We start from the raw sequence: 13252 nt of genomic DNA, 5'->3' as shown, positions 1-13252 counted from the left end.
TATTTTTGATTTCGTATAATGTACATGTTATTGCGTAAGCTTACTAATTTTTCGTACTATTTACATTATGCAGCGTTTGTTTGTACGATTGTTTGGCTTCATTTCTTGAACCTTTACATTATGCAGCGTTCTTTATACGAGTTATTTGTGTAAACTTATTAATTTTTAGTACTATTTACATAATGCGACGTTCTTTGTACGAATTACTTGCGTGAGCTTACTAATTTTTCGTACTATTTACATTATGCAGCCTTTGTTTGTACGATTGATTGCGTTTATTTTTAAAACCTTTCGTTACGTATACGAATATGAATCTGTAACAGTTTTGACAGTTCTGACGAAAGTACCTTTATATTTATTACGCATTGGTTTCGTTGCAGAAAACAACAAAAGGTTTTGTATATAAAACATACGTTTTCGTGGAATTAACTAAAATATATTTTCAGTGTACCCAAGTAATTAGAGGCTTAGTACTGCTTAGATCATGATCATTATACATATAACCGGCACATGTTCCGGTCATGTTCCAGGAACCGTTTTACCAATTCCGGTCATTCGCTTTGGCAACATAAAGAACCAAAATATTTTTCTTTTGGAGGATGTTGAGCTTAAATTTGTTGAAATTATCAAGAAAACTAAAAAATGTGTTTAGACATAATCGCTCGTTTTGGCACATGTGTGCCAAAACCGAACCGTGCTAGAAGTAAAACGAGCTCAAATCAAACAAAGCCTCAAAGGGAAATATAAAACTATTGTAGTCCTACGTCAACTATGCGGTCGTATCACGGATACCACCCTCCTACTATTTTTTTACATTCACACCGACTGTTTTCAACGTTTTCAGCTACGTTTTTCGGTTGTTTCAGGTGAAATTTCGCTTTTTTTCGACATCTTTTACTTCTCCCAATTTATTTCCCTTTTGGCATTTTCTCAACCTTTTTTTCTTTATCTACTTCAAGTATGGCACCAACCCTTATTTTCCAGAAAATTCTTACTTTCCGAAGGCGCCCCGCAGTTCAATTTTTTATCCCTTTCGTCGCGAAAGTGTGGGCAAAAAATAAATTTACATTTCACGAAATTAATGCTTCTTGTAGAGGGTACCAGATACAGAGCATCCATTTCAAGAAAAGAAAAATTTTCTTACATAGGTACATAATGAACGTGGAGAACGGAGGTTCGCTTGCAAATAAGTATATAGCCCGAACCCCGAGCCGGAGCCAAGTGACTCGACAGTTTCGCAGCGGACATTAAATTCGGTGAAATTGAATTTTGTTGTAAATAATTTATTCCGAAGCCATGGGGAGTTTTTTCTTTGCCAACAGCGCTAATGGCGATGGCAGTGGAGCACGGGTGGACGGGGTGGTGGCCATTGTTTTTGGATCGTCATTAATTTTGGGGGCTCCCTGGAAAAAGTGCTCAGAAGGAAAACAGCGCGTCGCTCGTCATGCTTGGCTTTGTCAGAAGACGAAGAATTAGCCGGAGAAGTTCTGTGGAAATGACTGGACACTTTCCGAGATGAATGTCTTTTCGCTTTAAAATAAATAGCGGAAAAATTCAAACAAGTGAAAAATTACAGTTTGACATTTTGGAATAAATAAAGCGAATCTTTGCTGCCAACTAAAGATGTCTTCGTTTTACCACGAAACGTTTGAGATTCAAGGGCAAACGTATCAAGAAGTCCACTAGATGAACCAGGCAACAAACATGACCAGGACATACGTCTGCTTCTAGTCACATCACACACCGGTCACATACACAGGAGAAACTTCGTCTATGTACACACAAAGAGGTAAACCTTCCCTCGGTGCGAGTTTCATATCGAGCGGGTGATCAAAAAAGGGGTTGCTGAATGCTCCTTCTCTCTATTTACTCGAAACGCATCACAACACAACACATGTGTGTCTGACCGGCATTCGGCACACGCTACACACGCATAATGCCGCCCGGTGCGGTGCATTACTCCGACTGGTCTGCCTAAGCGTGCCACTGGTCAGTTCCAATTCCTCGGTCGTCGGTCACTGGTGGTTTCCTAGTGTGACCTTCAGAAAGCCGCCCTATCGTTTCGTTTTCTTGTAGTGCACCTTCAGTGACGTTTGGTATGTATTGACCCTGAACCTAGTAGGCGCAGGATTCACTGCCGCTGGAGCTGCTGCAGGTTTATTGTGCAATAGATTCAAATGTGTAGTGACGTGTGGAATGTGATCCTTAACGCGGCGCTTCGTGGTTGTGTGCGATTGAGAAGAAATTATGAAAAGATGCAGAGATTATCCGTCGATGAAAACATCCTGTAAGCAGGATTTTCTCGCGATGAAGTTCAGGGAGAAGCCGACGGTAAGTAATGTAATTTGTGGTTCTGGAAAAGAAGGCAAAGTGGTTGGAAAGCAGTTGTTTAGACGGTTTTATCCAAAACACTTTTGTGGCAGGCGTGCTCCTTTTAACGGATAGGTTATGTGTTACCAAATGGTATGAAATTCGAAAGGCTTTAGGCTTTAGACTTTAGGTGAAAACATGGGATGAAAGCGCGGAAACAATAGGCATCGCTTTAGTTAAATTTCTCTCAAAGCCATTAGCAATGCAAATACCTAGTGCGTACAGTAAGGGTTGAATTGTATTAATTTTTAGGTAAAATTAAGGGAAGGTAAATGTCTCGTGACGATTTTGTCCCCCAGGCATTCCAGTGAATCGAACTCTAAGCCTTTTAGAAGGCTGGTCACTTCCCATTATAATGGCAATACATAAAAAAATGGTATCTCTTTAAGTTAACTCATCTTTGTATGAAGTATTTTTGATTTAGTTTTTTAAACAAACCAGAGGAACTTCGTAAGCTACGTAGAAATTTGATCGAAGAATCGACAAATCGGTTGTTTCTTCACTAACCAACTTTTTTGCCAAAAAATAGGCTTTAACAACAGCTTGTTTTGTATAACAAAAAGTCTAGTTACACGAGACACGACACTGCACTTAAACGTGAAATCGAAATTGCACCGAACAAATTCTGCTACAATTCGTGAAAAATCCAAAACTTCTCACAAAATAAGATCTTAAGATAGGGTTTAAACTCATTCTTAATAATTCATTCAAAGGTTTTATTATTTTTTTCAATCACTTCGAAGTACCTGAATTTTACTCGAAATTTTGTTATACAATTGTAGCCAGTTTATAATTGCAAAACAGTTATCGTTTTTTTTTTCTTCAATTGGCCGTGAGATTTTGTTCAGTGCAAAACAACTTTTCAGATGATTTTGTACTCTAATTACTAACCAGCAGACACCATAGAAGGTTAGTAATTTTTAATGACGTTTTCGAGATATTAGTGTATTTTCACTCATTTTCATACGTACTGTGCGGGTGAAATGAACAGCGAAAATTTCCATTTTAGATTCCAAATGCTTTGTGTTTATTTCAAAAATGCTCAAGAATAATTTGAAAATACTATATTTGAGCAACTCATTCTTTTTTTGTATCAACCATTAGTGGACCAGTGAATGTGAATGAAATGGCTTGTGGTGTTTGTTTTATCACCTCTTTCAAGTTTAACGTTTACTGAAAACATCAAAGCCACTGACTAGTCTGTTTCGTGATTAATTTAAACACTTGTTGTGAAGTGACCCCCCTTTTTCTGTAGTGGAGGCAGCATCAATAAAAAAAAAAAAAAACAAGTACAAGCGTACAAATATTTGTTTAGTGTTTTGTTTAGCAAATACGAAAGAAAATATTTTTAATCAATTAATTGAAGCAAATTTGATATTACACGGGCATTTGAAAAGCACTTCCAACATCTCTTAATGCTAATAATCCGTGTACCTTTTTCATTCACTCTTACTTCCGTAATCTCACAGCTGGAAGTTTATTTGTTTATTTGTCAGTCTTAAAGAGGGGCGATGGGGAAAAGTTTTTGTGTAAAAACTTTGAGTGAAAAGATTTCTATACAAACGGGGAAAAAACAACTCAAATCTTTTCGCAACAATTTTATATAATCACTGTTATATATTTACATAACACATTTACAAATTCATTAACAGTTTTGTCGGGTAAACGAAAATGCGCTCGTAACCCTTGGGTTGCTGTTTGGAAACTCCGTAGTTAAGCGGAGTTCGCAGTCAGAATGCAGTATGTTACAACAGGTTCCAATTGATGTATCATTTGTTTTTGAACATCGATACTGACATAGTATTTATCGTAGACTTCGTTGAACCGCCATCATATCGATATTATTGGTTTATTTCTTCCGTATTCAGTTCTCCGCAACTCCAGTCTCAGCTGGTCTCCGGCGTAAGAATATTGAGAGCACATAGATGTTCAATTGGTCTAGTATTATAGGTGCGTCAACAACACCTATCAACAATTTTCAACGAATATTGCTATAATTCAATCTACGTTCACTGCATAGTGTTTCCATTTCAAGAAGTCTACACCGGATGTCGTATTGCGGCATTCAATAAGTTAACACAGCAACTAGAGAGATTTTGGATACAATACTTTATATTTTGACCTTAACTTATCTCACAATTCCAACTTTCAGAAAAGTTACGATCTTCAGCAAAGATTTTAGATGGTCAAGGGCTTTCGTTTGGTGAACAGCTTAGTGCAGATTCCTGCTGCTATTGGCGTTAGTCAGTACAAAATTCGTCGTATTTTCACCTTAACTTTTCGCTTGATTCCGACTTTCCAGACAGTTGCAATCTGCACTAAGGTTGATCAGGAGCTTTTGGTTGATGAACAGCTTAGTGCAGAATTCTGTTGCAATGTGGCGCTAGTGAACATGAAATTTGTCGGATTTTGATTTTAGCTTATATTGCGATTCCGACCTCCAAAAAAGTTTTTCAGTGAAGTTGTTCAGAAGGTCAAAGGCTTCAGGATGATGAACAGTTTAATGCAAAATTGAACTGATATGTAGTGTCAGTGTACACGCTATTCTTCGTAATTTCACCCTAACTTATCTCACGAATCCGATTTCCTAGAAAGTGGCAGGTTTCTGCAAAGTTGTTTAGAAGATCAAAGGCTTCTGGTTTGTGGACAGGTAATTATGGAATGCTACCGCTACTGCAACTCTCTAAGTAGTTGGATACTTGAGATAAAATTAGTTATAACACTTGCAACTAAACAAAACTTATCATAAACCAAAACCCCTGACTTCCCAAACAGCTTTGTTGAAGACCGCAGCTGTCTAAGTGGTATAGCTCACGAGATACATTTGGTTCGAAATACTCAAAACTACGTGCACTCTAGCGCCACGTAGAAGTTGACTTCCATAATCAACAGTATATCAATCCTTAACTCCTTATCCTCAACTTAGCTAGAGTCCACAACTATTTAATTAATTGGCTTCACGAGATGAACTATGTTTAAATTATTCAGAACTATATGAACACTAGCGCCGCGGCGGCTGAATTTTAATTCATACTGTCCGCCGACCACAGGCCAGGCCAACTTTGCTAAAGACCACAACTCTCTAGATTATCGAAATCACGAGGTAGAGTGACATACATCAGACCATTTGAGGTGTTGCTGAACTTTTCGGGGTGCTGCAATATTTGAACTGGGTATTGCAATATTCAGTGAAGTGATTCCAAACTTGTGCCGGGTAGTTTACGTTAGAGTAATGATCGAAAAAAGCAAGACTTGTGTCCAGGATGACCCTCGGATCCGTCAGCACACACTAACCGTACCCCATGTGGAAGCAAGTAGGATATGGCGTTGAACAATATTGATAAAAATAGTGAAATAGTAGAAATTGCTGCCTTACGGAACTCCAGAGCTGATTACCATTTACAATACTCGTCAGCAAGATGACCTAAACTGACTTACTTTACTTTTTGGCTAACGGACCGTTCACCGGTCCAGGGCCGAACGAATTAGAGATGTCCAGCTTCTTCTGTCTTGGGCAGCCGTTTTCCAGTCTTCCCGTACACCAGCAGATCGTGCATCTTCTTCCACCGCGCACATCCACCGCGTGCGAGGCCTACCACGGAGTCGACGGCCTCTTCCTGGTTCTCTACTGAAGATAGTTTTGGCGGCTCTCTCGTCAGGCATCCTGGCTACATGTCCAGCCCACTGAAGCCTGCCCCACTGTATTACCTTCACTATATCAGCATGTTTGTATACCTAGTACAACTCGTGATTCATGCGTCTGCGCCACACTTCGTCTTCCAGTTTACCGCCAAGTATCGATCGTAGAACTTTACGCTCAAAAACTCCGAGCACTCGTCGATCAGCTTCCTTCAGCGTCCATGCTTCATGTCCGTAAAGGGCCACCGGGAGTATCAGCGTCCTATACAGCGCTAGTTTTGTGCGAGTTTGCAAACTACGGGACCTTAGCTGGTTACGCAGTCCGTAGAAAGCCCTGTTCGCAGCTGCAACTCGTCGTTTCACTTCACGGCTCATATCGTTGTCACATGTCACAAGCGTACCAAGACAAACGAATTCACCTCAGCACCAACACCACGGGGACTCGCACGCTCTCTGCCAGCTACCATGTACTTCGTTTTGGCAGAGTTAATGACAAGTCCCAATCTCGCTGCTTCTCTCTTAAAAGGTACGAAAGCCTCCTCCACGGCCTTACGGTTGATACCGATGATATCGACGTCGTCCGCAAAACCAAGAAGCATGTGAGATTTCGTGATGCTCGTACCGTTTCTTTCGACGTTTGCTCTTCGTACTGCACCCTCAAGAGCGATGTTAAACAGTAGGTTGGAGAGCGCATCCCCCTGCTTCAGTCCATCCAACGTTACGAAAGCGGCTGATGTCTCGCCAGCTATCCGCACGCACGATTTTGATCCCTCCAGTGTCATACGAGTCAGCTTTATTAGTTTCGTAGGGAAACCGTGTTCCAGCATGATCTGCTACAGCTCGTTTCTTTTCACTGAGTCGTATGCCGCCCTGAAGTCCACAAACAGATGGTGAGTCGATAAGTTGTACTCCCGGAACTTATCGAGGATCTGTCGCAGGGTGAAAATTTGATCCGTCGTGGAACGCCCTTGTCGAAAACCAGCCTGGTATTCGCCAACAAAGGATTCCGTTAACGGTCTCAATCTGAAGAACAGGATACGGGAGAGCACTTTATATGCGGAGTTAGGCAACGTTATCCCTCGATAGTTGCCACAATCCAATAGATGGCCCTTCTTATAGATAGGGCATATGAGGCCTTCCAACCAGTCGTTCGGCATTTGTTCGTCCTCCCAGATTGTTAGTATTATCTGGTGGACCGCATAGTACAGCCGCTCGCTTCCTGCTTTTAGAAGTTCGGCCGGGATACCGTCCTTCCCAGCGGCCTTGCCGTTTTTCAGCTCACTAATCGCCTTTTTCACCTCCTGTATTGGTGGCTCCACAGCTTGTTCGTCACTCATAATCGTCATCCTGTTCCTGCTCTGCTCATCCGGCTCCTCACCGTTCAATAGCGCCTGAAAATGCTCCTTCCACCTGGCTGCAACCGTCGGTTTATCAGTAAGCAGGCTGCCGTCCTTGTCATTACACATGACCGGCACAGGGAAATTCCTGCTTCTGACTCTGTTGACAGTTCTATAGAATCTCCGCACGTCGTTTTGAGCATAGCTGTCCTCTGCGCTGGCGAGCACCTGCTCCTCGTACTCGCGCTTCTTCCGACGGTGGGTTCTGTTTTCGGCAGCTCTTGCCACCCTGTACCTCTCTCTGTTCTGACGCGTAGCCGCAGTGAGCATGCGGCTCCTGGCACGGTTCTTCTCATCTGTCGCTCTCTGGCACTCGGCATCGAACCAGCCGTTAGGCTGTCTACCACGCGTCGTACCTACCACCTCTCTCGCAGTCGTTTCGATGGCGCCGTGAATACTGCTCCACAGCCCATTTATGTTTTCCACTCCTTCCTCCTGCTGTTCTGCGATCCGTTGATACAGCTCTCTGGCGTATTCTGCTGCCACGCCATCAGCTTTCAACCGCTGAATGTTGAAACGCGTCGTCCTCTCTGTGCGAGATTTCAGCACGTTCGACAACCGTGCGCGGATCTTACAAACGACGAGATAATGGTCAGAGTCAATGTTTGGTCCCCGAAAAGACCTAACATCAGTAACATCCGAAAAGTGCCGACCGTCAATCAGTACGTGATCGATCTGGGAGCAGGCTTCTCCATTTGGATGCCTCCAGGTGTGTTTCCGAATATTCAAACGTGGAAAATAGGAGCTACATATGGCCATTCCTCTAGCCGCGGCAAAGTTTATCAGCCTCAGGCCGTTTTCATTGGTTGACGAGTGGAGGCTATGCCTTCCAATGACCGGACGGAAGAATTCCTCCCTCCCAACCTGTGCGTTTGCGTCTCCGATGACGACTTTTACGTCGTGTTTTGGGCACTCGTCATAGATTCGCTCAAGCTTGTCATAGAACTCATCTTTGATTAAACTGTAGTTGAAGAATTTGCCCTTAATCCTCAACACGCATATACGGTCATCTACGGGCCTCCACCGGATGACTCTTGTTTTCTGATTTCCCAGCACTACGAAACCGACGCCCCGTTCCGCTGCTTTGCCGCCACTGTAGTAGATGTGGTACTTGAAAGAAGTGCGTGCAATAGGGTCTACTGCACGGAATTCCCTTTCTCCGGAATTTGGCCACCGAACCTCCTGAATCGCTGCGATTTCGACTCCCTGCCGCTGTAGTTCTCGAGCAAGCAAGCCAGCCCGCGCCGGTTCATTGAGAGATCGGACGTTCCAAGTACCCAATTTCCAATCGTTTACCTTAATCTTTTTCCGTGTTCGTAGCCTAGGTCTTTGCCGATTGATCCGTTCCGTATTTCTAAATTCGTTGTTCGTGGTTGATGGAAGGTTTCGGTATGCTACCTTACCAGGGTCGCGATACCTAAATCCTGCTGATGGGGCTGCCATCTTAGGTGTAACTAGCGGGATACAGCATTCCATAATTCAGCCGCCCGCTCCGGGTCAGACGCTGTTGTACGCCGCCCCTATGGGGATACAGCCGCGTACGACCCCCTTCCCAGTCAGCATACGACCATAGTTTCCACCGGGGTTGGTTACCCGATCTCCGCTAAGGTTACTCGTATTCCGGTCAGCACCACGTGGAGGTTGGGATAGGAGTTGCTGGACAGAGGTGAATGGCCACATTAGGGTCTCAAGTTACACGTGTCCAGCCATTTGCCAACCTAAACTAATATATTTTATTATAAAGTCCGGGAAAGAGTCCGTGTTTATCCGCCGAAATGTATGATTTGGAACGAACGATAACGAACGATAATTTGGAACACATAACAGTGAGTGGGAAACTTAGAGATTTGATGCATTTTATTAAAATCAGAAACGAAATGTCATCCGAACCAGCGGCTATTGAGGGACGCCACCACTTACTTTCTCATAAAAATAACATAACGTAATTGGGATATTTTCTTTATCCAAATGATAGTTTTTTTCTAAATATAGCCTCCCATATGTAACAATTCATAACGCTCAATGGCTCCTCTCTATCAATGTTACGTAATTTATAGATGCCACCTTGAGGGGTTTTATTTTTATGATTGCCTTCACGATGTTTCGTTGAGAAAATCTGAAAGTGCTAATGTCCAAAACAGGCCAAGGGACATCCACCAGAACATTAATAATTATTGATCAGCTGAGTGGAAATCAATTCCAACAGAACAAAAAATCGGCAAAATGATTCACGAATAAATTGCACATTTCTTAGTATGTATTGGCTTATTCGTTGTTTAGGTGTTAGTTGTCGAGCTTAGCTATCAAAGACTTATTATTCTATATGGAATGCTGCTTATGAAAAAGTTTCTTGGTGTGAAATGGAAAAAGTGGTCAGATTTTATACACTTATATCTCATTCATTTCTTATCAGATTCACAAGATTGTGTCTTCAATAAATCAAAAATTCTATTGGGGTTAAATATCAGAAAAATAACCTAAATTAATCCACCTAGCGGTCAGACTCAGCCTTTCTCATTCAAACTCATCATTTGTAAAAATAGGTTTACATGATTGCTTGAATCCAATAAAGGTATATTCACTCTTTGGGTTCTAAAATATTGATGTTGTAATTGAAGTATAAAACATGAAATTTGACGTAATCTTAGTGCTCAAGACATAGCGAAATAAAAGAAATGACTCTTAATTTCGAACAATTTAATAACGAGCGATAGCGGGAACGTTCAAATAGTACGATACCACATTCAAATTATGTTGAGACCACATATATTGATCAAATAGGTATAGTTTTGAATAGTCTTTGAATTTCTTTTCTTTCTAAAACTTTTGAGCCACATATTAAATTATTATGAACTTTGTTATTTGTAAATTTGAGAGATGACTTGTTTGTATGACACTAGTTGTGTTCAAATAAGTCGTGTAATACTTGAGATAATAGACTTTCGTTGTTTTACAAATTAAAACATAACGCTTGCTTAAGTTTGATTACAATCAAATGAAAAGGGAACGTATGGGAAAGCCAAACTTTGAAACACGTGTTCAGTCATTCATCAGTTAACCCTTAACTATCCCGTTCATTCGATATCAATATTGTTCAAATTGGTTGTGTAGTTTCTAAGATAATGAAGATTCGTGATTTTCACATTTCGATACATTACAGACGAAGTTGCAATCCGATTACAGCAAAATTCAATAGGGTGTTATGAAGCAGCTAGACCTTTCATTTTACAATAATTTTGTGGAAATCGGTTCGACCATTTCTGAGAAAAGTGAGTGAGTCCAAGTAGTCTTCGGAATATGTTTCTTTTCATAGCTGGATTTCACATTTTTTAAAATAACAGGCAAAGTAAAAATCCGTTTGCAGAACAAATCAATAGGGTCTTATGGGGCAACAAGACTTTCCATATGACACTGATTTTATGAAAATCGGTCCAGCCATCTCTGAGAAACATGACTGTGATTAAATAGTCTCCAGAACACGTTTCTTTCCATAACTTCTGAACCACATGTTCAATCTTCATAAAATTCAAAAGTTAAGGGTTTTTTAGATAGCCCGTTTATTTGAAACTAATTTTGTTCAAATCGGTTGAGTAGTTTCTGAGATATTGATGTTTCGTGATTTTTACATTTTGATACATAACCTCTAAACTAAAAATACGATTACAATAAAATTCAATAGGGTCTTATGAGACAACAAGACCTTTCATTTGCAATTAATTTCATGAAAATCGGTCCAGCCATCTCTGAGAAAATCGAGTGAGATTGAGAGAGCGTACACACCCATACTCACACACACATATACACCTATACATGCATACATGCAGAAAATGCTCGATTCGTCGAACTGAGTCGAGTAGTATATAACATTCGGCCATTTGGATCGCTTTTCTACCTTTTAATTAGCCAGTGATCGTTAAGAGAAGGTCAATATGTTTACTTTCATTATGTGATTCCACATTTTTTTGAACAACGGACAAAGTTACAATCCGATTACAATGAAATTCAATAGCAACCTATGGGGCAACTAGACCTTTCATTTGACACTAATTTTGTGAAAATCGGTTCAGCCATCTCTGAGAAAAAATCGGTTGAGTAGTTTCTGAGATATTGATGTTTCGTGATTTTTACATTTTGATACATAACCTCTAAACTAAAAATCCGATTATAATGAAATTCAATAGCAACCTGTGGCGCAACTAGACCTTTAATTTGCAATTAGTTTTATGAAAATCGGTCCAGCCATCTCTGAGAATAGTGAGTGAGAAAAAAAAGTTGCACATACACACACACACACATACACACACAGACACACATACACACATACACACATACATACATACATACAGAAAATGCTCAGTTCGTCGAAAGGGGTCGAGTGGTATATGACATTCTGCCATTGGGACCACTTTTATACCTTTAGTTTTTCCAGTGATTGCTATACCTTTCTAGGAGAATATGCCTAAAATTGTTCGATATACACTAATCTGGAGCAAGATTATATGTTCGCAGTTTGTACCACTATGCAGTGGGACTGTAATGCGGGTGCTTTCCATATGGGACAAACACAACTTGGTATTTTTCCATACGAATGTATCAATTTTAGATTTTCGTTTTGGGAAAATACGATAACAATTAGGTCGATTCCCGATGATAACTCAAAAGTGACAAAAATCAATATGGGACAGTTGTGCGGGTACCGGCTGCGATAGTGTTGTTGAATCATGGTTTTCGTTATTATTTTTTGCTGAACTCTCAGAAAACTGAAGTTAAATATACCTTACCGAGCTTGAGAATCATTTTTATGTGGGTTAACAAGAAATATCGATTCGAACGAATTAATTAGTTCGACCGGAACAAAAATGCGAACACGAATTTACAATTCATTTGCATTCTAGGAGAAAGGCAAAAACATTACAGTAAAACCAATAAACCAAAAAGTCGCTGATACAACACAATTCGAATACTAACCACTTGATTTCTTTTTTAGACAATTAAGTGAAAATGCCTTTGCTGGCGACAAAAGAGAACAGTTTATCTTTTCAGTGCTTATTTGACAACCGCTGTTGGTACAATACAGAAAGTGTAATCGTTTGTTAGGCCATTATCGACATGACCGACAAGACCTTACCCATTCACACAATCCATATCACATATGTTATTATTACAACATTATTTCGATAAGATTGTTTCAGTTATCGAACACAAGTAGAAAAAATCGCAAAAACATAAGATTGAACTAATTTTTTTTTCTTAGTGTTCTATAAACCGCTACCAGTACCTTTAAGCTATAAAAATTTGGATTCAACCATATTTTTAATACAAACCCTTGAATTTTCCATATAATTGTTTTTTGACGTTGTTTCTCTAAAGAAGGATATTGAGTCAAATTTTGTACATGCTCTTTTGCATAGTGCAGATATTTCAGTCCGAACATCGCGCTCTATCACACGAAATATCTATCAGATTATTGGTAGACTTATTACACTGGTCGGCTAAAGTGAAAAAAGCTGCCCTGAAGATCGAAAGAGCTGCCCTAGAAAGATTATAGCTTATTAACCATTCCTGTGAAGTATGGTGCCCCTAGCTATTGCCAAAACTCGTCAACTTACGTGAGAGTTCGCATAGTAATTGCTTGGCGGGTTCGTCGCTTAAACGTTATGTTCACGAGAAAACTCATTTAAGTCTCTGAAAAAAAGTTAGTGGCTGAGGGCACCAAAATTCACAGGAATGGCTAAAAACCTACAATTTTTCTTTTTTTTCTCGTTAGAGCTTCAGAGTCACACCTGTGTTGACCAGTGTTCTCTACCAGCCTTTTTTTGAAACCTATTGGCAATCCTGGTTAAATG

The 13252-nt window shown here is 40.4% G+C and overlaps 1 protein-coding gene across 3 annotated transcripts in view; it reads left to right on the top strand.

Moving 5' to 3' along the window:
• Positions 1–1967: 1967 nt before the first annotated feature.
• The window catches only part of LOC129727716 (gastrula zinc finger protein XlCGF57.1), a 54215-nt gene continuing 42930 nt past the window's right edge, over positions 1968–13252 (top strand). Inside the window, exon 1 of one of the 3 annotated variants that reach the window (XM_055685807.1) lies at positions 1968–2331. In XM_055685807.1, the coding sequence (XP_055541782.1) occupies positions 2248–2331 (84 nt within the window). In that variant the 5' untranslated portion in view covers positions 1968–2247. The remainder of the gene's footprint in view (positions 2332–13252) is intronic. The other 2 variants (XM_055685806.1, XM_055685802.1) reach the window with 2 other exon arrangements.

The sequence above is a fragment of the Wyeomyia smithii genome, chromosome 3, assembly GCF_029784165.1.
Source record: "Wyeomyia smithii strain HCP4-BCI-WySm-NY-G18 chromosome 3, ASM2978416v1, whole genome shotgun sequence".
Lineage (NCBI taxonomy): Eukaryota > Metazoa > Arthropoda > Insecta > Diptera > Culicidae > Wyeomyia > Wyeomyia smithii.
Note: the sequence above shows the minus strand (reverse complement) of the source record. Positions and strands in the feature narration are given on the sequence as shown.